This window comes from Pristiophorus japonicus, unplaced genomic scaffold (genome assembly GCF_044704955.1).
Source record: "Pristiophorus japonicus isolate sPriJap1 unplaced genomic scaffold, sPriJap1.hap1 HAP1_SCAFFOLD_540, whole genome shotgun sequence".
In the NCBI taxonomy this organism is placed as follows: Eukaryota; Metazoa; Chordata; class Chondrichthyes; family Pristiophoridae; genus Pristiophorus; species Pristiophorus japonicus.
Window position 1 is genome coordinate 340,585 of NW_027254447.1, and position 26,705 is coordinate 367,289.

A 26,705-nucleotide genomic window follows, 5' to 3' on the forward strand; every position below is an offset into this window, starting at 1 on the left:
GTTGAGGCCAATTCACTAAATATATTCAAAAAGGAGTTAGATGTAGTCCTTATTACCAGGGGGATCAAGGGGTATGGCGAGAAAGCAGGAATGGGGTACTGAAATTGCATGTTCAGTCATGAACTCATTGAATGGCGGTGAAGGCTGGAAGGGCCGAATGGCCTACTCCTGCACCTATTTTCTATGTTTCTATGTGTCAGTGTTGTACTCACAAGTGTGTCCACATCACGTGAAATAACAGTATCCCGCCTTCACAAACAGTACGAGATTGAGAGAGAGAGAGAGAAAGAGAAGAGAGATCGAGATCGAGATCGAGGCAGGACGGTGAGACACAGAAACATGCACAGTATCAGTTCAAGACTGACCTGTGAAGTCTACTTTTATCCTGAAAGTCCCCATTGGAGGGACAGAAGTTAAAGTCTCTCACTGATATTGTACCACAGACAGACACATTATTAATCCCACACTGCGGGACAGTGTCAGAGAGTGAGAGAAACAACGTCCCACATTTAACCCTCACTTGCCTGTTGTACTCTCTGTAATCTTACAGCTAAGGGCCGTTTGGTATGACCCAGTGTTTCACTCTGATTAAACTAAACTGGGACAGTTTCTGTCATATTAACTCCTGCACAGTCCCAGCAAACACTCCTACTTCCCCCGTCCCTCTGATGTTTCTGCAGGATTGCTTTGTGAGGACAGGCTCATGAATAGAAAAATAATGTGCACGGAATGATCCCAAATTGAGCATCTCAAAGGGAATTTAAACATTCTCTGTCCTTTTCCCCCAGGCCCAGTTCCTTTGCTCATACTCTGATTAAAATGAATTGGGAAAGTTCACTTTGCTGATTATAGACTGCGCATGCGTGGATAAGCCCCGCCCCCTGTGTCGATTTCCAGTGAGCAGAAGAGCACATGCGCCCTCCCCTCCCCCAGCCCTGCCTGTGATCGTCATTCACTCAGTGAGCGGAAGAAGATGGTTTAAACAGCCGGGAATGGAGACACCACGGCCCCGGGGTAAGGCAGCGAGCAGCAGCCTCCTTACAGCAGCACATCGCTTTGGGAGCGTGTCCGCAGATGGGCTCAGAGATCAGCACTGAGTCCGGGGGAAGTTCAGGGAGAGTCGGAGGCTGTGTGTAACAGGCGGAGTGGAGCAAGAACTGGTCTCAGTGCGTGGAGTGAGTGGGGGAAGGGAGAGGCTATTCTCGGGCTGTGTGTGGACAGCGTGTGTCCCGGGTAAGGGAGACAGAATGGGAAGGATCTGCTGTTTACAATCATTGCTGCTTTCTCCCTCCAAACCAGTAGTGAACGTTCCTGCTTTAGTTCCAGTCTCACCGTGTTTGTTGTCCGAGACTCCCAAAGCAAGTGCTCTACTCGGAACTCCTTCACCCCAAACGAACCAAAGGTGGGCAGCGGAAACATTACAAGGACACCCTCAAAGCCTCCCTGATAAAGTACGCCATCCCCACTGACACCTGGGAGGCCCTGGCCCAAGACCGCCCTAAGTGAAGGAAGTGCATCCAGGTGGGCGCTGAGCACCTCGACTCTCATCGCCGAGAGCATTCAGAAATCACACGCAAGCAGCGGAAAGAGCGTGCGACAAACCGGTCTCGCCCCCCCACCCCACTTCCCTCAACGACTATCTGCCCCATCTGTGATAGGGACTCTGGCTCTCGTATTGGACTGTTCAGAAACCAAAGAACTCACTTCAGGAGTGGAAGCAAGTCTTCCTCGATTCCGAGGGACTGCCTATGATGATGATCATTGGACAGTGAGCGGTGGAAGCAGAGCCGGACACTGAGGATTTATACAAGGAGCATCTATTGCAGGCACCGGGTGAGAAATGTAAAGGACACGTTTTAAACAGCGGCTCTTTGTTTTTGGTTGAACGGTTAGTGCCCTGGGAGAGGGGAGCAGCAATCTGAGCTGTGTAAAAGTCCGTGCTCCATCGGGTCGTCCCATTCCTGAAGTAGGGCAGGGGTTGGGTTGTGTCTGGATGTCAGTAAATTGCTGTAAATCTGCCCAACACACTTGGTGTGTAGAAGCTGAGTGCTGCAGTACTGCAGTGGAGTCAGACACTGACACTGTTTGTATCGCTGGCTTCCCTTTGTGAATGTTCAAAATGATTACTAATTGAACGATTACATTCATCACTTTAGTCTTTTCTACCTCTCTTATTCTTGAATGATCAGAGATACCTTCTCCTCCTACAGGCAAGGAATTGAAGGAACCGGAACAAATGTGAAGTTTCCACCACCTGAGACATAAGGAACAGTGCAACCAGCTCCTCCTCACACACAGCCTTTTTTTAATTTGTTCACTGGATGTGGGTGTCGCTGGTAAGGCCAGCATTTATTGTCCATCACTAATTGCCCTGGAGAAGATGGTGGTGAGCCACCTTCATCAACGGCTGCCGTCCATGTGATGATGGTACTCCCACAGTGCTGTTAGGGAGGGAGTTCTGTTTCTCTAACAGGTTCCATGTGCTGAAAGGCCTCCTCAAGTTCCCAGATCCAGGGACTGTTCTTCCCCATTGTTTTGGAAATAGCATCGGCAGTAAACAGGAGCTCAATGCTTCTTGTGCACCAGCTCACTGATCGGCGCTCCTCACGCTGATTATGTTTTATAATCTCACTCAAACGTCCCAAAATGTTGCTTTCTTTTCCATCACCTCTAGGGTTATTAGCCAAGTTTGCATCAAGCAAATCGTGATCCCACCAGTAACAGCACTTTCCCGACTGTTATCCAAGAGGCTGCTTCTGACATTTTCTTCTGCGTAAATGTTAACCACGTGAATAACTGAAAATCTTCATTTCTACAGCAACAACAAACACTTGCATTTATGACAGATACAGAGTGAATCCCTCACTCACTCACTGTACCACAGACTGACAGATACAGAATGAATCCGACACTCACTGCATCACTGACAGATATGGTTTATGTAATGTACTAATAGCTCGTCTCTACTCCAAATATTTCTGAATCGCATTCGTCCAATATAATGTGCAAAACTATTGTCTGTTGGGGTCATCTCTGATCTGTAAATTTCACAAATATAGGATAAAACCCACTCTCTCATACCAGAAAATAACAGGTACAGAATAAATCCCACACTCTCATACCAGAAACTAACAGGTACAGAGGAAACACACACTCGCTGACCCCAGAATGAGAGATCTAGAATGAATCCCACATTCACATTGCACAAACTGACATATAAAGGTAAAAATCCACACTCAGATACCAGAAACTGACACCCCACACATCTACTACAAACTGACGGTACAGAAAAAAACCCACAATCACATCCCAGAAACTGACAGGTACATATTAATTGCTACACTCACACAACAGGAACTGACAGGTACAGAATACAATCAACACCCAGATTCCAGAAACTGACAGGTATAGAATGCAATCCTCACTTAGATACCAGAAAGTGACTGGTACAGATTAAAACGACAGTCACATATCAGAAACTGATGGGTACCGATTCAACCCCATACTCTCATACCGGAATCTGATAGGTACAGAATAAAATGCACACTCCGATCCGAAAAACTGACATACTGGTCAATATCCACTCACATACCAGAAGCTGATGATATAGGTTAAAGGACACACTCACATAACAGAAACTGACAGGTACATGATAAAGATTCGCTTAGATACCAGAAACTGACAGATACAGAATAAAACCTACACTCACATCAAAACTTGACAGGTACAGAATAAATCCCACATGCACAGAGCAGGAACTGATAGGTACAGTATGAAACCCACACCCACGTATCTGAGCAATAATATGCAAGTAAAACCCACACTCGCCTATTGGAAACTGACCGGGAAACACACACACACCAGCGACTGATGGAACGAGTAGAACAGTTTAGGCACCCTTTCTCCAGTGTCAGGCTCACACAATCGTTTTTTTTAATGTAGCACATTTAATTAGTGATAAAAGCTACTTGTGAAACAATCCCATTTTTGCTAATTTAATTTGTGACAAAAAGATGGTATGAGCATGCGCTAAATACATGCTGCTCCTCCCCTCCGCACACAGTGTTTAAACTGACAGGAAGGGCCCATGCGAGCTCCCCTCCTCCAGCTCTGTCAGCGGCTGCCGTTTCCTCTGTGCCGGGCTGATGATCGTTGAACACATCAGGGAGCGGAGATATCCCAGGCCCGAGCAAGGGAGCAAACAGCAGCCACCTTACAGCAGCTCATCACATTGGGACTGTGTCCGCAGATGGGCTTTGAGTCGGGATAAGTTCAGCGGCAGTCGGGGGCTGTCTGTAAGAGGCAGAGTGGAGTAGGAACTAGTTTTGGAGCATGGAGTGATGGGGGAAGGGGGAGCCCATTCTCGGGCTGTGTGTGTACGGTGTAAGGTAACAGAGAAAGTAAATCACCTCGCTCTTTCAAATCAGTGCTGCTTTCTTTCCCCAAATCAGTAGTGAATGTTCCTGATTCAGTTCCAATCTCACCGTGTCTGTTGTTCTTGGACATTGAACAGTGGAAACACAGCCTGAGAATGAGGATGTGAGGAGTGTCACAAAGTGCATCTATTGCAGGCACCAGAAGAGGAATGTAATTGGAGACATTTCAAAAATGGGTAATTTTGTTTTGGTGCATTGAATTCTTCAGAACCATGTTGCTGGTGATCGAGCGATACATTGTCACCCCCTCAGATACATCAGCATCTGGTAACTGTGACATTCTGTTAATGACACAGGCCATTAACTCTGTTTCAATAGACTGAGAACAATTGTTGTACAGGTACCTGTGGTTATATTCCAGGAAGCAATTCAGAATTTTACAGGTAGTCCCATGGAAGCGGGAGAGATCAACCTGAACTGTGCCAATCGGGTGGTCCCATTCATGGACCAGTGCTGGGTTTGGGTTGTGTCTGGATGCTGATAACTTACCATAGAACCGTCCTATACACCTGAGTGCTGCTGTACTGCAGTGAGATCAGACAAGGACACTGTTTGTATCGCAGATTCCTCTCTCCAGATTCTTTACTTCATTAAACACAAACACATGAATTATAACTTTATTTTTATAATCTCTCCATTGGCTGTCCATATCATAACTAAGTGTTTTCCTATTATTATTCTCAGAGCAAAATACTTCACCAAGCCAGAATAAATTTGATCTTTCCTCAACCCGGAACACAAGGAACAGTGCAGGCAGCTCCTTCTCACACACAGTAAGTACATTATCACTCAGAGCGCAGAGACACAGAACTGACCTCAATCATATTGTCACAGGCAGCAGAAATGTCAGTCCCACAGTGATCCAAATTCCCAGAATTATATTATGAATCCCACAGTCACTTGGAGCAGTACAATAATGTGTTGTTTCAAAGTCCAATCATATCTCATTGAAAGGCAGATCCAATTTCACTCCCTTACTCACACACACGAACAGATAGACACTGACATTGTCAATTCACACTCGTGTCTGTACAATGACTCTCAAACCCAACAGCTAACATACAAGAGCAGAGAAACTGAGGTAATGGACTGAATCAAACCTCCTCCTGAGACAGTCATCGATAATCACAAACTATCATCCGCCTACAGCAGGTGAGACGGAACCAAATCCAACACTCACACAGAGCAAGAATAGCTCAGTAAAGAGACTGTCAATTACATAATCAATCCCACACTCTCACACACCACCAGTCTAACAGATACATAATCAATCCCACACTCTCACACACCACCAGTCTAACAGATACATAATCAATCCCACACTCTCTCACATCACCAGTCTAACAGATACATAATCAATCCCTCACTCTCAAACAGTACCAGAGACTGAGAGAAACAATGATTCATACACTCAGACACATTGAAAAAAAATCACAATCTGTCATTCAATCATTTCCAGTACCTGACTGACAGTGAAACCCTACAGCTACAGACAAATACTCACACTCACATACCAGAGACAGATAGTTGGAGAGTGAACTCCACAGTCACGCACCAGAAACTGACAGGTACAGAAAAAAAACACTTTTGCATTCCAGAGACTGATAGATAGAGTAATACCCACACTCACATTCCAGAGACTGAAAGATACAGAGTAATACCCACACTCACATTCCAGAGACTGAAAGATACAGAGTAATACCCACACTCACATTCCAGAGACCGATAGATACAGAGTAATACCCACACTCACATTCCAGAGACTGACAAATACAGACTAAAAACCACACTCCTGTAACAATCTTACAGGTACTGATTAAAACCCTTACTCAAATATCAGAAACCGATAGATACAGAATGAAACCCACACTCACTTCTCAGAGATGGACAGATACAGAATAAAACACATATCAGAGAGTGACAGAGCAAAATCAACACTCACCTGAAAGTGACTGACTGATTCAATGTCAAACCCACAATACCACAGCTGTACCAGACACTTAAAGGCACAGAATGAAATCAACATTCATATAATAGCAACTGACGGGTACAGAAAACATACACACATTAACATACCAGTGACAGACAGGTAGAATGTCATAACAGAAACTGTGACATATAGAATATAACCCCACTCATAACAGAAACAGACAGGTACAGCTAAAAAGTGCCACACTCACACACAAGAGACTGACAGGTACAGAGTGAAATCCACATTCACACACTTGAATAAAACACACATTCACATAACAGAAACTGACAGGAGGAAAACCCACATACACATACCATAGACTGACATTCACAGAATAATACCCACACTCAGATACCATAGACTGATGGATACAGAGTAAACCCCATACTCACACCAAAGACTAATAGATACAGAGTGAAGATCACACTCACATCCCAGAAAATGACCACTGTAGAGTAAAATCCACACACACAAAAAAGTGAGTGACAGATCAAGAATAAAACCTGCACTCACATCCCAGAGAGTGAAAGATAGACAAAAATACACAATCATGTTACCGAGATTGATACATACAGATAATACCCAAATACATATACCAGAAACTGAGATAGAGAAAAACCACACTCAAATCTCAGAGACTGACAGATAAAGAATAAAACTCACACACACATCCTCGAGAGTGATAGATACAGACTTAAATATGCACTCCCTTACCAGAAACTGGGAGTTATTGCACTGATTGAACACTTACTCATGTAACACAAACTGACAGGTACAGTGTAAAACCCCACACTCCCATTCCTGAAACTGACAGGTACAGCGCTAAAACCCACATTCACATCAGAGAAACTGAAAGTTGCAGAATGAAGCCCCACTCAAATACCAGAAACAGACAGATACAGACAAAAGCCCACATTACCTGAAACTGACCGAGAGTAAAACCCACACTCGCCTACCAGAGATTGAAATTTACAGATACAATCCACACATACCAGAGACTGAAAGGTAGAGAGTGAAAGCCACACACACACACACCAGTAACTGACGGATACAGATCACAACCCACACTCACATATCAAACACTGACAAATAAAGAGTAAAACCGCACTCTCAAAGAAAATCAACACTCAAATACCAAAAATTGACAGTGCCGGAGGAAAACCCACAATCACAGAGTAGAAACAGACATGAACAGAGTAAAATGCACTCACATTTCAGAAACCGATGGGTACAGAATACAGCTCGCATTCACATAATAGAAACTGACTGGAATAGAGGAATCGCAAACTAACATACCAGAGACTGACAAGTAGAGTGAAATCCACACACACACACCAAAAACTGTTATATACAGAGTAAAATTCACACTTGTATACCAGAGAATGAAAGATACAGAATGAAACCCACACTCGCTTACCAGTAATTGACAGGTACAGAGTGAAAACCTCTCTTCCAGACCATAAACTTACAGGTATAAAGGAAAAGCCACACTCGCTAACCAGAGACTAACAGATACAGAATAAATACTACACTCACTGGTGGGCGTAGTCTATAGGCCCCCTAACAGTAGCTACACTATTGGATGGAGTATAAATTAAGAAATAATGGAGTCTTGTAAAAAAGGAACAGGAATAATCATGGGCAATTTTAATCTTCATATTGATTGAACAAATCAAATTGGCCAAGGTAGCCTTGAGGAAGAATTCATAGTGTGTATCTGGGATAATTTCCTTGAACAGTACTTTGCGGAACCAACCAGGGAGCAGGCTATCTTAGATCTGGTACTGTGTGATGAGAACATAAGAAATAGGAGCACGCCATTTGGCCCCTCGAGCCTGCTCTGCCATTTAGTAAGAACGTGGCTGGTCTGATCATGGCCTCACCTCCACTTCCCTGTCCGCTCCCCATAATCCTTTATTCCCTTAATGCTCAAAAGTCTGTCTATTTTCACCTTAAGTATATTTAATGGCCCAGCCGCCACAGCTCTCTGGGACAGAGAATTCCACAGATTTACAACCACCTGAGAGAATAAATTCCTCTCATCTCAGTTTTAAATGGGTGACCCCTTATTCTGAAACTACATCCCCTAGTTCTAGTTTCCCCCTATGAGTGGAAATATCCTCATTGCATCTACCTTGTCGAGCCCCCTCATTATCTTTTATGTTTCAATAAGACCGCCTCTCATTCTTCTGAATTCCAATGAATATAGGCCCAACCTACTCAACCTATCTTCATAATCAACCCCCTCAATCAACCTAGTGAACCTGCTCTGAACTGCCTCCAATGCAAGTATATCCTTCCTTAAATACAGAGGTTAAAACTGTATGCAATACTCTAGGTGTGACCTCACCAATACCCTGTACAGTTGTAGCAGGACTTCTCTGCTTTTATACTTCAACCCCCTTGCAATAAAGGCCAACATTCTATTTGCCTTCCTGATTACTTGCTGTACCTGCATACTAACTTTTTGTGTTTCATGCACAAGTACCCCCAGGTCCCTCTGCACTGCAGCACTTTGCAATTTTTCTCCATTTAAATAATAATTTGCTTTTTTATTTTTTCTGCCAAAGTTGACAACCTCACATTTTCCCACATTATATTCGGGACAGACTCCACTTGGAATGTACTGGGGCTAGGGTCCTGGCGAACCGAATAACTGGGGCTGCAGAGAGAGCTTTAACTAATCAGTCGGGGGGAGGGGGTGGGGGCAGGGCACGGCGGGGCAGGGTTCAGGTGAGCAGAAACCTAAAAGCTTAAAGGACAAGGTGAAGGCAATAGAGCAGGGTAGCATTGGGGGAAACGAAAACCAAAGCGTGACAGGAAGGGACAGAATCTATAAACATAAGAGTGTATCCGGAAACTGGAGCCGTAGCAGGAGCAAAACCATGCTGACTCTGCTTGACTGAATTATGCTTTTCCAAATGTCCTGCGACAGATGTTAGGCGAACTGGTCTTGTGACACTGTTGTGAAGCGCCTTGGGACGTTGTACTATGTTAAAGCTGCTATATAAATAAAAATTATTATTAACAAAAGGAAAGCTGCAGGTTTGTGCGTCACCATCACGATTCATCGAGGCGTAGAGTGCATGTATGGCCATCTTTGCAGAGGAGCAAAGTGTGGGTGGGGCGACAGGGTCCCCAGGGTCAGCACCTTCAGGGGAGGAGAGGGGAACCAGTGAGTGTAGAACTAAACCCAGCCAGAGTCCGTACCTTCAGGGGAAGTTAGGGGAACCAGTGAGTGTAGAACTGAACCTAGACAAAGTAGATGGTGAAAACTGGGAGTGGAGGACATGTTGTTTTCAGACGTGCGATGTGTTTGAATTTCAGGACAGGGAGGACAGAGAGTGTATGGGACAGGAATTTACAGCTTTGGAGGAACGAGCGAGGAAAGAATGTTCCATAGAATCTGGAATTGTCTGTTCTGAATTTGTGTCTGGTACTTGCAGTAATGATTTTTGTAAACTCCTTTTGCAGGGTATAAGAAGGGCAGGATTTGCAGATGGGAAAATCAAACCAAACAGCACGTCAAGATCTGACAGAATAACACGATTCCTCCGGACCTGAATGTCATCGGCCTTTGACTGTGGAAGGAGAAATGTTTGCCTGTTCTGTCTGTGGGAAAAGATTTCAAACATCACTGTGAGTGGAAAAGCACCGAGACACACACACACCTGAGTGAGAGTGTTCCAGTGCACTGCCTGTTGAAAGAGCTTTAACCAGTTACACAGCCTGAAAAAACATCACACCATTCACAGCGGGGAGAAACTGTACACGTGTTGTGTGTGGACGAGGCTTCAACTGATCATCCAACCTGCAGAGACACATGGACACCCGCACCATGGAGAAACCGTGGGAATGTGGGGACTGTGGGAAGAGATTTAATTACCCGTCAGAGCTGGAAAAACATCGGCGCAGTCACACTGCGAAGAGGCTGTTCATCTGCTCCGTGTGTGGGGATCGATTCACTCAGTCAAGCCACCTGATGGGACACCAGCGAATTCACACCGGGGAGAGGCCGTACACTTGCACCGTGTGTGGGGAGGGATTCACTTGTTATTCCAACCTTCTAACTCACCAGCGAGTTCACACTGGGAACAGGCTGTTCACCTGCTCTGAATGTGGGGAGGAATTCACTTGTTCATCCAATCTTCTAACTCACCAGCGAGTTCACTCTGGGAAAAGGCCGGTCACCTGCTCAGTGTGTGGGGAGGGATTCGCTCGGTCATCCCATCTGCTGACACACCAGCGAGTTCACACTAGGGAGAAGCCGTTCACCTGCTCTGAGTGTGGGAAGGGATTCACTGAGTCATCCCAGCTGCTGATACACCAGCGAGTTCACACTGGGGAAAGGCCGTTCACCTGCTCCGTGTGTGGGAAGGGATACGCTCGGTCATCCAACCTGGTAAGACATCAGCGAGTTCACAAGTGACTGCAGGGTTTGGATTCTGCTGTTACCCCAGACTGAATCGTGTCCATTCTGACAGTTGGGGTTTCTTTCTGCTGATAGTGATTTCCCCCTCTAACTGGACTGGAGTTTAATATTCTGGATATTTAACCAATTAATCAACGGGAAAAGGGTCAGATAAAAATAATTCTAATTTGTGTTTGCATCCATACTTAACTCTTTAAAGGGATTCTTCAAATACTGAAAGCTGCATCAAATGGAGCTAAATGTTGTTAACAATTGATAATAAAATGAATTGAATCTGCAAGTTGATTTTGGATTTCTCTGGGAGGGAGCCGGACGTGATGTGCCTTGAAATACCGCCGGTATCCAGTAGATGATGCGGTCCCTCCTATTAACTCCAACTGAGAGGAGTGTGACTGCCCCCTAGAGCAGGAGGAATAAGGGCAGCTCAGGGTCAGGCACTGAAAATACTGCACCCCACAGGGACATCACTCAGTGCCCCCTCCCTGGGGCAGCTCAGGGTCAGACACTGAAAATACTGCACCCCACAGGGACATCACTCAGTGCCCCCTCCCTGGGGCAGCTCAGGGTCAGACACTGAAAATACTGCATCCCACAGGGACATCACACACTGTCCCCAGCCTGAAGCAGCTCGGGGTCACACACTGAAAATACTGCATCTCACAGGGACATCACACACTGCCCCCTCCCTGGGGCAGATCAGAGGCAGAACATGGAATGGAAAGGGGAGGTTCCAGTTGTTGTGGACCATGTAGGAACCAATGACCTCGGTAGTACTAGGAATGGGGTTCTGCTGAAAGAGATGGAGGTGTTGGGATTCAAATGAAAAAGCTGAACCTCAAAGGTAATAATCTCTGGATTGTTACCTGAGCCCCACACCAATTGTTACAGGGATAAGCAGATTAGAACAGTAAATGCATGGCTCAAAGAGTGGTGTGGGAGGCAGGGGTTTTTCTTTACAGGCACTGGCACCAGCACTGGGCAAAGCGGGAGCTGTTCCCTTGCCATGGGTTCCACTTGAGCTGGGCAGGAACCAGTGTCCTGGCGAATCGAATAACTAGGGCAGTAAACAGGGCTTTAAACTATTGAAGGCTGGGTGGCGAGATCCAGGAAAGTACAGCACGGTTTAGATAGAGAGAAAAAGCAACAAGAGACATGTCAAGGCTCTAGAGCAGAGTTTTGGGTAAAAATAAGCAGAGTGGGTGAGGAAGGGATAGAGAGAGTAACAAAGGTAATCGGGCATTACTGACTAAGGAAAAATAGAAAAAAGCCAAAGCTAAAGGCACGATATCTGAGCGCATGAAGTATTCGCAAGAAAATAGATGAATTAATAGCGCAGATAGAAATTAATAGGTTTAATCTGATAACCATTATGGAGCTGTGGTTGCAAAGTGACCACGGTTGAGAACTAAATATTCCGGGATACATAACTTTTAGAAGAGATAGCAAAATTGAAAAGGAGAAGTGGTAGCCCTAATAATAAAGGATGGGATAAAGAATACTGTCTTAGCTCGGAAAATCAAGAAATAGGATCAGTTTGGGTGTGGCTTAGAAACAGCAAGGGCAGAAAACATTGGTGGGAGTTGTTTATAGGCCCCCAAACCATAGTGGTAATGTAAGGCACTGTATAAATCAGGAAATTAGAGGTGCATGTAACAAAGGTAATATAATAATTATGGGGGACTTTAATCTGCATATAGACTGGGCAAACCAAATTTGCAGTAATAGTGTGGAGGACGAATTAATGGAAGGTATACAAGATGGTTTTCTAGATCAGTATTTTGAGGAACCAATGAGAGAACAGGCTATTTTTGATCTAGTAGTGTGCAATAAGAAAGGGTTAATTAATAATGTAGGAAAGTGGCCCTTGGGGAAGAGTAGCCATAACATGATAAAATTTTGCATTAAATTTGAAAGTGATTTAGTTAAACAAAGGAAACTGTGTAGGTATGAGGGGAGAGTTGGCTAAGTAGATTGGGAAACTATATCAAAAGGTATGATGGTAGAAAAGGAATGGCTAGCATTTAAAGAATTAAGTTATAATTTACAACAAACATACATTCATTTAAGGTACAAAAACCCCACAGGAATAGTTATCCAACCGTGGCCAACAAGAGAAGTTAAATATAGTATTAAATGAAAGGAAGATGCTTATAATGTTGCCAAAAAGAGCAGTAAGCCTGGGAAGATTTTAGAATTCAGCAAAGGAGGACCAAGAAATTGATAAAGAAACGGAAACTAGAATATGAGAGTAAACTATCGAGAGACAAAATAACAGTCTGCAAAAGCTTCTATAGGTATGTGAAAAGGAAAATATTAGCAAAAGTAAATGTGGGTCCCCTACAGGCTGAGACAGGAGAAATTATAATGGGGAACAAGGAAATGGCAGAGAAATTAAATGCATACTTTGTGTCTGTCTTAATGGAAGAAAGCACAAAAAATTTGCCAGCACTACTGGAGAACCCAGGGTCCAGTGAGAATGAAGAACTGAAAGAAATTAGTATTAGTAAAGAAAAATGGTACTGGAGAAAATAATGAGACTGAAAGCCAATAAATCATTTGGACCTGATGGCCCACATCCGAGGGTATTGAAAAAATTAGCTATAGAAATAGTGGATGCATTGGTTATCACCTTCCAAAATTCCATAGATTCTACAATGGTTCCCGTGGTTTGGAAGGTGGCAAATGTAACTGGACTATTTAAGAAAGGAGGGAGAAAGAAAACAGGGAACTACAGAGCAGTTAGCCTGACCTCAGTAGTAGGGAAAATGCTCAATTCTATTATAAGGATGTGGTAACAGGCACTCAGAGAAAAATAATAAGATTGGACAGAGTCAACACTGCTTTATGAAAGGGAAATTATGTTTGACAAATCTGTTGAGACTTTTTTGAGGTTGTAACTAGCAGAATATTTAAGGAGGAATCAGTGGATGTGGTGTATTTAGATATTCAGAAGGCATTCGATAAGGTGTCACACGAGGTTATTGAACAAAATTAGGACTCAAGGGATTGGGGGTTAATATACTAGCATGGATTGAGGATTGGTTAATGGACAGAAAACAGAGTAGGAATAAACGGTTCATTTTCAGGTTGGCAGGCTGTAACTGGTCGGGTACTCCAAGGATGGTGCTTGGGCCTCAGCTATTCACAATATACATCAGTGATTTGGATGAGGGGGCCAAATGTTATACAGTTGGACGTCTCTGGTCCGGCATCCTTGGGACCTGACCGGTGCCGGATCAGAGCATTTTCCGGTACTCGGGAGGTCAGCTGCTGACAGCGACCCGGACATGTTCTGTGCATGCATGGGGAGAGAAATGGCGGGGAGGGGAGAGAAGCTGCGAGACAGGGAGAGAGCTCAGCCACGGAGCCGAGAGAGAGACAGAACCACCACCCACGCCGGGACTGATGCTGGACCAAGGATGTTTCCAGACGAAAGAGACCCAGACTGGAGAGTACAACCTGTATATCTACATTTGCTAATGATACAAAGCTAGGTGGGAATACAATTTGTGAGGAGGGTACAAAGAGGCTTCAAGGGGATATCGACAGGCTAAGTTAATGGGCAAGAACATGACAAATGGAATATAGTGGAGAAATATGAAGATATCCAGTTTGGTAGGAAAAATAAAAAAGCAGAGTATTTTTTAAAAGGAGAGGGACCTGGGTACAAAAATCACAAATTTAACATCAATTAACAAGCAATCAATTAAGAGAGCAAATTGTATGTTGGCCTTTATTACAAGATGATTAAAGTATAAGAGGAAAGGCTTCTTACTGCAGTTATATAGGGCCCTGGTGAGACCACACCTGGAGTATTGTGTACAGTTTTGATCTCTTTACCGAAAGACGGATATACTTACCATAGAAGGGGTGCAATGAAGGTTCATCAGACTGTTTCTGGGGGATGGGGGTGATTGTCCTATCAGAGATTGAGTAGACTAGGCCTACATTCTCTACAGTTTAGAAGAATGAGAGGTGATTGCATTGAAACCAGCAAAATTCTTACAGGGTTTGATAGGATAATTGCAGGAAGGATGTTTCCCCAGGCTAGGGAGTCTAGAACCAGGTGTCTTAGTCTCAGAACAAGGGGTCAGCAATTTAGGACTGAGATGAGGAGAAATTTCTTTGCTCAGAAGGTGGTGAATCTTTGGAATTCTCTCTCCGAGGGCTGTGGATGTTCAGAAGTTATGTATATTCAAGACAGACATCAATATATTTTTGGATATTAAGGGAATCGAGGGATATGGGGATAGTGCAGGAAAATGAAGTTGAGGTAGAAGATCAGCCATGATCTCATTGAAGGCTCAAGGGGTCAAAGGGCCTACTCCTGTTCCTATTTATTATCTTATGATGACAGTAAGTAACAGGATAGGTAAAGCCAAACTGCAGGTGTACAGATACAACCCAGGGGTCAGTCCGCCCAGTGGCCAGAGGACACAGCAGGTTTACAGGTACAAACCCAGGGTCAGTCCGCCCAGTGACCAGAGGACACAGCAGGTTTACAGGTACAAACCCAGGGTCAGTCCGCCCAGTGACCAGAGGACACAGCAGGTTTACAGGTACAACCCAGGGGTCAGTCCGCCCAGTAGCCAGAGGACACAGCTGGTGTACAGGTACAAACCCAGGGTCAGTCCGCCTAGTGACCAGAGGACACAGCAGGTTTACAGGTACAACCCAGGGGTCAGTCTGCCCAGTGACCAGAGGACACAGCACGTGTATGGGTAAAAACCCAGGGTCAGTCCGCCCAGTGACCAGAGGACACAGCTGGACATCACGAATTATCCATTCTGCCATCGACATCAGCATTGTGTTGGATCAATTGCTAAAAATGGTTCCTCTTTGGTTATCTGCCAGAAATGGAAAACAGAAGCTATACCTGGTTATGAAATAGTCTGTGACTGATTCTGTGGTGAAGTGCAGATCTCCACCCCCATTATATAAAGAGAGCTCGACGTGATGTAACCGAGTACTTTGAACCTCATTGATGCCACAATAGAAACAGTCTGTAATTTATAGAGTGCCAAAATGTGCAAGGAATAAGATCTGGCTATTTCTGTTTCTGTGTTTTCCATCTCTCCTGTCACCTCTCCTCGACACCTCTGCCCCCTTCTCCCTCTCTATCTGTGTGTCTCTTCCTTTGTTTTTTGTTCCTTTTTCTGATCAGCCAGCTCTCTTTGACAGTCATCCACTTTCTACCCATCTGTCCCTCTCTACCTTTCCTCCTTTCTCTCTATGGTCTCTCCCTGGCACGTGGCCCCTATTTCTCTAACACAGCCATACCAGGCCACAGTCCCTCAAAAAGGCAATGTCAGGGCGGTGAGGGATCTTCCAAAAGAAACATAAGCAGGAGTGGCCATTTGGCCCCTGGAGTCTGCTCCACCATTCAATATGATCATGGCTGATCTGATCTTGGGCTCAGCTCCACTTCCCTGCCCGCCCCCCATAATCTTTTACTCCCTTATTGCTCAAAAATCTGTCTATCTCCGCCTTAAATATATTCAATGACCCAGCCTCCATAGGTCTCTGGTTCAGAGAATTCCACAGATTTACAACCCTCAGAGAAGAAATTTCTCCACATCTCAGTTTTAAATGGGCAGCCCCTTATTCTCAGACTATGTCCCCTAGTTTTAGTTTCCCCTATAAATGTAAATATCCTCTCTGCATCCACCTTGTCAAGCCCCTCACTATCTTATAAGTTTCAATAAGATCACCTCTCATTCTTCTGAACTCCAATGTGTATAGGCCCAACCTACTCAACCTATCATCATAAGTCCGCCCCCTCATCTCTGGAATCGACCTAGTTAACCTTCTCTGAATAGCCTTCAATGCAAGTATACCCTTCCTTAAATACGGAGACCAAAACTGTACAGAGTGCTCCAGGTGTGGCCTCACCAATACCCTGTATAGTTGTAGCAGGACTTCTCTGCTTTTATACTCTATCCCTCTTGAAATAAAGGCCAACATTCCATTTGCCTTCCTGATTACTTGCTCTACCTGCATACTAACTTTTTGTGTTTCATGCATAAGGACTCCCAGGTCTCTGTACTGCAGCACTTTGCAATTTTTCTCAGTTTAAATTATAATTGCTTTTCTATTATTTCTGCCAAAGTGGATAACCTCACATTTTCCTACTTTATACTCCAGCTGCCAAATTTTTGCCCACTCACTTAGCCTGTCTAGATCACTTTGCAGATTTTTTGTGTCCTCCTCACAATTTGCTTTCCCACCCATCTTTGTATCATCAGCAAACTTGGCTACATTACACTCTGTCCCTTCATCCAAGTCATTAATATAGATTGTAAATAGTTGAGGACCCAGCACCGATCCCTGCAGAACACCACGAGTCACTGTTTGCCAATCCTCTATCCATGCTAATTATATTACCCCCAACCCCGTGAGCTTTTATCTTGTGCAGTAACTTTTTATGTGGCACCTTCTCGAATGCCTTCTGGAAATCTAAATACACCACATCCACTGATTCTCCCTTATCCACCCTGCTCGTTACATCCTCAAAGAACTCCAGCAAATTTGTCAAACATGATTACCTTTGCCATGCTCCTCCTTTGCTGTATGGGAAATCGGGGACGCTTCCAGTGTCCCTGACTACGATGTGTGCAGGAAGTATGTCCAGCTGCAGCTCCTGACAGACCGTATTGCGGCGCTGGAGCTGCACATGGATTCACTCTGGAGCATCCGCGATGCTGAGGATGTCATGAATAGCATGTTGAGTGAGTTGGTCACACCGCAGGTAAAGGTTACACAGGCAGATAGGAAATGGGTGACCAGCTGGAAGAGCAGTGGAAGGAAGGTAGGTAGTGCAGGGATCCCCTGCGGTCATCCCCCTCCAAAACAGATATACCGTTTTGGGTACTGTTGGGGGGCTCATCAGGGGAAGGCAGCAGTAGCCAAGTTCATGGCACCATGGGTGGCTATGCTGCACAGGAGGGCAAGAAAAAGAGTAGGAGAGCTATAGTGGTAGGGGAATAGATAGGTGTTTCTGCGGCCACAATCGAGACTCCAGGATGGTATGTTGCCTCCCTGGTGCAAGGGTCAAAGATGTCTTGGAGCGGCTGCAGGGCATTCTGGAGGGGGAGGGTGAACAGCCAGTTGTCGTGGTGCATATAGGTACCAACGATATAGGTAAAAAACGGGATGAGGTCCTACAAGCTGAATTTAGGGAGCTAGGAGTTAAATTTTAAAAGTAGGACCTCGAAGGTAGCAATCTCAGGATTGCTACCGGTGCCACGTGCTCGTCAGAGTAGGAATTACAGGATAGTTAAGATGAATACGTGGCTTGAGGAATGGTGCAAGAGGGAGTGATTCAAATTCCTGGGACATTGGAACTGGTTCTGGGGGAGGTGGGACCAGTGCAAACCGGACGGTCTGCACCTGGGCAGGACCGGGACTAATGTCCTAGGGGGAGTGTTTGCTCGGGCTGTTGGGGAGGGTTTAAACTAATAAGTTAGAGGGATGGCAATCTATGCAGGAAGACAGAGGGGAGTAAAATGGGGGCAGAACCAAAAGGTAGAAAGGAGATAAGGAAAAGTGGAGGGCAGAGAAATCAACGGCAAAAATCAAAAAGGGCCACATTACAACATAATTCTAAAAGGACAAAGAGTGTTTTTAAAAAAAACAAGCCTGAAGGCTCTGTGTCTCAATGTGAGGAGCATTCGTAATAAGGTGGCTGAATTAACTGCGCAGCTGGCTGTTAACGGATATGATGTAATTGGAATTACGGAGACGAGGCTCCAGGGTGACCAAGGCTGGGAACTCAACATCCAGGGGTATTCAATATTGAGGAAGGATAGACAGAAAGGAAAAGGAGGTAGAAACATAGAAAATAGGTGCTGGAGTATGCCAATCGGCCTTTCTAGCCTGCACCGCCATTCAATGAGTTCATGGTTGAACATGCAACTTCAGTACCCCATTCCTGCTTTCTCACCATACCCCTTGATCCCCTTAGTAGTAAGGACTACATCTAACTCTTTTTTGAATATATTTAGTGAATTGGCCTCAACAACTTTCTGTGGTAGAGAATTCCACAGGTTCACCACTCTCTGGGTGAAGAAGTTCCTCCTCATCTCGATCCTAAATGGTTTACCCCTTCTCCTTAGACTGTGACCCCTGGTTCTGGACTTCCCCAACATTGGAAACATTTTTCCTGCATCTAACCTGTCTAAACCCATCAGAATTTTAAACGTTTCTATGAGGTCCCCTATCATTCTTCTGAACTCCAGTGAATACAAGCCCAGTTGATCCAGTCTTTCTTGATAGGTCAGTCCTGCCATCCCGGGAATCAGTCTGGTGAACCTTCGCTGCACTCCCTCAATAGCAAGAATGTCCTTCCTCAGGTTAGGAGACCAAAACTGTACACAATACTCCAGGTGTGGCCTCACCAATGCCCTGTAGCAACACCTCCCTGCCCCTGTACTCAAATCCCCTCGCTATGAAGGCCAACATGCCATTTGCTTTCTTAACCGCCTGCTGTACCTGCATGCCAACCTTCAATGACTGATGTACCATGACACCCAGGTCTTGTTGCACCTCCCCTTTTCCTAATCTGTCACCATTCAGATAATAGTCTGTCTCTCTGTTTTTACCACCAAAGTGGATAACCTCACATTTATCCAAATTATACTTCATCTGCCATGCATTTGCCCACTCACCTAACCTATCCAAGTCGCTATGCAGCCTCATAGCATCCTCCTCGCAGCTCACACTGCCACCTAACTTAGTGTCATCCGCAAATTTGGAGCTCCTACATTTAATCCCCTCGTCTAAATCATTAATGTACAGTGTAAACAGCTGGGGTCCCAGCACAGAACCTTGCGGTACCCCACTAGTCACCGCCTGCCATTCTGAAAAGTACCCATTTACTCCTACTCTTTGCTTCCTGTCTGACAACCAGTTCTCAATCCATGTCATCACACTACCCCCAATCCCATGTGCTTTAACTTTGCACATTAATCTTTTGTGTGGGACCTTGTCGAAAGCCTTCTGAAAGTCCAAATATACCACATCAACTGGTTCTCCCTTGTCCTCAAAAAATTCTTGAAAATTTGTCAAGCATGATTTCCCTTTCACAAATCCATGTTGACTTGGACCTATCATGTCACCTCTTTCCAAATGCGCTGCTATGACATCCTTAATAATTGATTCCATCATCTTACCCACTACCGATGTCAGGCTTACCGGTCTATAATTCCCTGTTTCCTCTCTCCCTCCTTTTTTTAAAAAGTAGGGTTACATTGGCTACCCTCCACTCGATAGGAACTGATCCAGAGTCAATGGAATGTTGGAAAATGACTGTCAATGCATCCGCTATTTCCAAGGCCACCTCCTTAAGTACTCTGGGATGCAGTCCATCAGGCCCTGGGGATTTATCGGCTTTCAATCTCATTAATTTCCCCAACACAATTTCCCGACTAATAAGGATTTCCCTCACTTCCTCCTCCTTACTAGACCCTCTGACCCCTCTTATATCCGGAAGGTTGTTAGTGTCCTCCTTAGTGAATACCGAACCAAAGTACTTGTTCAATTGGTCCACCATTTCTTTGTTCCCCGTTATGACTTCCCCTGATTCTGACTGCAGGGGACCTTTTTCTCTTTACATATCTTTCGAAACTTTTGCAATCCGTCTTAATGTTCCCTGCAAGCTTCTTCTCGTACTTCATTTTCCCTGCCCGAATCAAACCCTTTGTTCTCCTCTGCTGAGTTCTAAATTTCTCCCAGTCTCCGGGTTCACTGCTATTTCTGGCGAATTTGTATGCCACTTCCTTGGCTTTAATACTATCCCTGATTTCCCTTGATAGCCACAGTTGATCCACCTTCCCTTTTTTATTTTTACGACAGACAGGAATGTACAATTGTTGTACTTCATCCATGCGGTCTCTAAATGTCTGCCATTGCCCATCCACAGTCAACCCCTTAAGTATCATTCGCCAATCAATCCTTGCTAATTCACACCTCATACCTTCAAAGTTACCCTTCTTTAAGTTCTGGACCATGGTCTCTGAATTAACTGTTTCAATCTCCATCCTAATGCAGAATTCCACCATATTATGGTCACTCTTCTCCAAGGGGCCTCGCACTACGGTATTGCTAATTAATTCTCTCTCATTACACAACACCCAGTCTAAGATGGCCTCCCCTCTCGTTGGTTCCTCGACATATTGGTCTAGAAAACCATCCCTTATGCACTCCAGGCAATTCTCCTCCACCGTCTTGCTTCCAGTTTGGTTAGCCCAATCTATGTGCATATTAAAGTCACCCATTATAACTGCTGCACCCTTATTGCATGCACCCCTAATTTCCTGTTTGATGCCCTCCCCAACATTACCACTACTGTTTGGAGGTCTGTACACAACTCCCACTAACGTTTTTTGCCCTTTGGTGTTCTGCAGTTCTACCCATATAGATTCCACATCATCCAAGCTAATGTCCATTCTAACTATTGCATTAATCTCTTCTTTAACCAGCAATGCTACCCCACCTCCTTTTCCTTTTATTCTATCCTTCCTGAATGTTGAATACCCCTGGATGTTGAGTTCCCAGCCCTGATCATCGTGGAACCACGTCTCCGTAATCCCAATCACATCATATTTGTTAACATCTATTTGCACAGTTAATTCATCCACCTTATTACGGATACTCCTTGCATTAAGACACAAAGCCTTCAGGCTTGTTTTTTTAACACCCTTTTTCCTTTTAGAATTTTGCTGTACAGTGGCCCTTTTTGTTTTTTGTCTTGTGTTTCTCTGCCTTCCACGTTTCCTCATCTCCTTTCTGTCTTTTGCTTTTGTCTCCTTTTTGTTTCCCTCTGTCTCCCTGCATTGATTCCCATCCCCCTGCCATATTAGTTTAACTCCTCCCCAACAGCACTAGCAAACACTCCCCCTAGGACATTGGTTCCGGTCCTGCCCAGGTGCAGACCGTCTGCTTTGTACTGGTCCCACCTCCCCCAGAACCGGTTCCAATGCCCCAGGAATTTGAATCCCTCCCTGCTGCACCACTGCTCAAGCCATGTATTCATCTGCGCTATCCTGCGATTCCTATTCTGACTAGCACGTGGCACTGGTAGCAAACCCGAGATTACTACTTTTGAGGTCCTACTTTTTAATTTAGCTCCTAGCTCCTTAAATTCGTTTCGTAGGACCTCATCCCTTTTTTTTTTTACCTATGTCGTTGGTACCAATGTGCACCATGACAACTGGCTGTTCTCCCTCCTTTTTACGAATGTCCTGCACCCACTCAGTGACATCCTTGACCCTTGCACCAGGGAGGCAACATACCATCCTGGAGTCTCGGTTGCGGCCGCAGAAACGCCTATCTTTTCCCCTTACAATTGAATCCCCTATCACTATCGCTCTCCCACTCTTCTTCCTCCCCTCCTGTTCAACAGAGCCTGCCACGATGCCATGAATTTGGCTGCTGCTGCCCTCCCCTGATGAGTCATCCCCCTCAACAGTACTCAAAGCAGTGTATCTGTTTTGCAGGGGGATGACCACAGGGGACCCCTGCACTACCTTCCTTGCACTGTTCTTCCTGCTGGTCTTCCATTCCCTATCTGGCTGTGGACCCTTCACCCGCGGTAAGACCAACTCGCTACATGTGCTACTCACGTCATTCTCAGCATTGTGGATGCTCCAGAGTAAATCCACCCTCAGCTCCAACTCCGCAACGCGGTCCGTCAGGAGCTGGAGGCAGACACACTTCCCGCACACGTAGTTGTCAGGAACACTGGAGTCGTCCCTGAGTTCCCACATGGTACAGGAGGAGCATAACACACGGTCGAGCTGTTCTGTCATGATTTAACCCTTAGATAGGCAACAACAATGCTAAAGTTTACTTACTGTTATAGAAGAGAAGAAAGAAAAACTACTCACCAATCACCAGCCAATCACTTACCCCCTTGGCTGTGACATCACCTTTCTGTTTCTTTCTACTTCTTTTTTGCCTTCTCCCTGTAGCTGCACAAGTACGCCTCTCGCTGCCGCTGTGCCTCTTATGGGCCTCTTATAGGCCTCCGACCCCGGACTCACGCCTCACCAACTGCCACTGCCTCTCGCTGCCGCTGGGCCTTTTATAGGCCTCCGACCCCGGACTCGCACCTCACCAACTGCCGCCGAATCTCGTGGGGTAGCGTTGCTGGTTAAAGAGTAGATTAATGCAATAGAATAAGGAAGGACATTAGCTTGGATGATTTGGAATCTATAATGGGTAGAGCTGTGGAACACCAAAGGGCAGAAAACGCTAGTGGGAGTTGTGTATGGACCACCAAACGTAATAGTGAGGTTGGGGATGGCATCAAACAGGAAATTAGGGATGTGTGCAATAAAGATACAGCAGTTATCATGGGTGACTTTAATCTACATATAGATTGGGCTAACCAAACTGGTAGCAATATGGTGGAGGAGAATTCCCTGGAGTGTATAAGGGATGGTTTTCTAGACCAATATATCAAGAGCCAACTAGAGAGCTGGCCATCCTGGACTGGGTGATGTGTAATGTGTAAAGAGACGGTCTGTGTATGGAGATGTAAAACAAGGAAACGGTGTCTGTGTATGATAGAGATACAGCCATGTGGTCACAGTCAGAACAATGCACAGATATCCTGGTTATGGTTTGAGCAGGGTTAGATCATGAATGTAGTAAACATAAATATCACCAGTGTAGCCGCAGCTTGTTAGAACAGACCTGGGGAGCAGAGAGCTCTGAATTCACTGTATTATCCCCGTTCTCCAGATCAGGTAACTATACTGTCTGTATTTTGCAGTGCTGTTAATAACATCAGTAAAAGACAATCTATTATGAGCTTGATTATCTTGTGTCTGAAACCACAAGATTAAATATTTAGAGACAATAAGATGAACAAGTAAACACATCATGGCCCAGTACTCCAGCTTTTTATTCACAGGAGAAAATTGTTTATCTAACTCCTCGAGTGGACAGAATAAAGAAAGATCCAAACTCTAAAAGCCCCTCGATGCATTTGTAAATATCTTTCAAATTCTGACATATCAATTGTCAGTATACGATCCATTCAAGTCAATGGAAGACGAGAGAGGAGTTGGGGTGAGGGGGTTGGAGAGTAGGGGTGAATGAGGAGTTGGGGTGAAGGGTTCACTGCTCATGAATAGACTGTTGAACTATAATGGGGTTTATTTTCTCTTTGCAATGTTTTGAGTTGTGTGTTTAACTGAAGTCAGACACAGAGCTGCAGTTACTCGCGGGCACTGGGCTGTTTCTAGTGAATGAATGTGGAAAGTGTTAGTGGGGAATAGATTTGTGTGGGATCATTCTGTGCTGAACACATTGCTGGGCTGCGAGTTTTTTATTCGATCATGGGATGTGGGTGTCACTGGTAAGGCCAGCATTTATTGCCCATCACTAATTGCCCTCGAGAAGATGGTGGTAAGCCACCTTCATGAACCGCTGCAGTCCGTGTGGTGAAGGTACTCCCACAGTGCTGTTAGGGAGGGAGTTCCAGGAATTTGACCCAGCGACAATCAAGGAATGGCAATATACTTCCAAATCAGGATGGTGTATGACTTGGAGGGGAACGTGGAGGTGGTGGTGTTCCCACGTGCTTGCTGCCCTTGTCCTTCTAGGTGGTACAGTTCGCGGGTTTGGGCGGTGCTGCTGAAGAAGCCTTGACGAGTTGCTGCAGTGTATCTTGTAGATGGTACACACTGCAGCCACGTTGCGCCGGTGGTGGAGGGAGTGGATGTTTAAAGTGGTGGATGGGGTGTCAATCAAGTGGGCTGCTTTGTCCTGGATGGTGTTGAGCTTCATTCATCCAGGCAAGTGGAGAGAATTCCATCACACTCCTGACTTATGCCTTGTAGATGATGGAGAGGCTTTGGGGAGTCAGGAGGTGAGACACTCACTGCAGAATACCCAGCCTCTGACCTGCTCTTGTTGTCACAGTATTTATGTGGCTGATCCAGTTAAGTTTCTGGTCAATGGTGACCCCCAGGATGTTAATGGTAGAGGATTCGGCGAGGGTAATGCCATTGAATGTTAAGTGGCGGTGGTTAGACTCTCGCTTGTTGGAGATAGTCATTGCCTGGCACTTGTGTGGCACAAATTTTATTTGCCACTTATCAGCCCAAGCCTGAATGTTGTCCAGGTCTTGCTGTATGCGGGCATGGACTGCTCCATTATCTGAGGAGTTGCGAATGGAACTGAACACTGTGCAGTCATCAGCAAACATCCCCACTTCTGACCTTATGATGGAAGGAAGGTCATTGATGAAACAACTGATGATGGTTGGGCCTAGGACACTGCCCTGAGGAACTCCTGCAGCGATGTCCTGGGGCTGTGATGATTGACCTCCAACCACCACAACCATCTTCCTTTGTGCTAGGTATGACTCCAGCCAGTGGAAAATGTTTCCCCTGATTCCGATTGACTTCAGTTTTACTAGGGCTCCTTGATGCCACACTCGGTCAAATGCCTTGATGTCGAGAGGGCAGTCACTCTCGCCTCACCTTTGGAATTCAGCTCTTTTGTCCATGTTTGGACCAAGGCTGTAATGAGGTCTGGAACTGAGTGGTCTTGGCAGAACCCAAACTGGGTATCAGTGAGCAGGTTGTTGCTGAGTAAGTGCTGCTTGATAGAACTGTTGACACCTTCCATTACTTTGATGATGATTGAGAGTAAACTGATGGGGCGGTAATTGGCTGGATTGGATTTGTCCTGCTTTTTGTGGACCAGACATACCTGAGCAGTTTTCTATATGTTGGGTAAATGCCAGTGTTGTAGCTGTACTGGAACAGCTTGGCTAGAGTTGCAGCTCGTTCTGGAGCACGTCTTCAACACAACAGCCGGGATGTTGTCGGGGCCCATAACCTTTGCTATATCAGTGCATTCAGCCTTTCTTAATATCGTGGTGAATCGAATTGGCTGAAGACTGGCTTCTGTGATGGTGGGGACCTCAGGAGGAAGCCAATATGGATCACTTGACACTTCTGGCTGAAGATGGTTGTAAACACTTCAGCCTTTTTTCTTTTGCACTTATTTGCTAGGCTCCACCATCATTGAGGATGGGGATATTCATGGAGCCTCCTCCTCCCATTAACTGTTTAATGGACCACCACCATTCACGACTGGATGTGGCAGGACTAGAGCTTTTATCTGATCCGATGGTTATGGGATTGCTTAGCCTTGTCTATAGTATGCTGCTTCTGCTTTTTAGCATGCATGTAGTCCTGTGTTGCAGTTTTCCCAGGTTGGCACCTTATTTTCAGGTGTGCCTGGTGCTGTTCCTGGCATGCTCTTCTACACTCTTCATTGAACCAGGGTTGGTCCCCAGGCTTGATAGTAATGGTAGAGTGAGGGATATGCCAGGCCTTGAGGTTACAGATTGTAATGGAATACAATTCTGCTGCTGCTGATTGCCCACAGCGCCTCATGGATGCCCAGTTTTGAACTGCTAGATATGCTTTGCATCTATCCCATTTAGCACGGTGGTAGTGCCACACAACACAATGGAGGGTGTCCTCCGTATCAAGACGGGACTTCATCTCCACAATGACTCTGCAGTGGTCGCTGCTACCAGTGCTGTCATGGACAGATGCATCTGCAACAAGTAGATTGGTAAGGACGACATCAAGTAGGTTTTTCATCTCGAGTTGGTTCTCACCATCTGCTGCAGGCCCAGTCGAGCAGTTATGTCCTTCAGGACTCGGCCAGCAGTGGTGCTACCGAGCCACTCGATGATGGACATTGAAGTCCCTCACCCAGAGTACATTCTGTGACCTTGCTACTCTCAGTGCCTCTTCCACGTGGTGTTCAACATGGAGGAGTACTGATTCATCAGCTGAGGGAGGGCGGTAGGTGGTAATCAGCAGGATATTTCCTT

The 26,705-nt window shown here is 45.4% G+C and overlaps 1 protein-coding gene across 12 annotated transcripts in view; it reads left to right on the plus strand.

Moving 5' to 3' along the window:
- LOC139254459 (zinc finger protein 239-like) overlaps positions 1-26,705 on the plus strand; it is a 131,612-nt gene that overhangs the window by 99,916 nt on the left and 4,991 nt on the right. For 2 of the 12 annotated variants that reach the window (XM_070873678.1, XM_070873677.1), the window contains exons 2-4: positions 2,211-2,336; positions 5,121-5,209; positions 9,883-10,810. In XM_070873678.1, the coding sequence (XP_070729779.1) occupies positions 10,232-10,810 (579 nt within the window). In that variant the 5' untranslated portion in view covers positions 2,211-2,336; positions 5,121-5,209; positions 9,883-10,231. The other 10 variants (XM_070873675.1, XM_070873676.1, XM_070873679.1 and 7 more) reach the window with 10 other exon arrangements.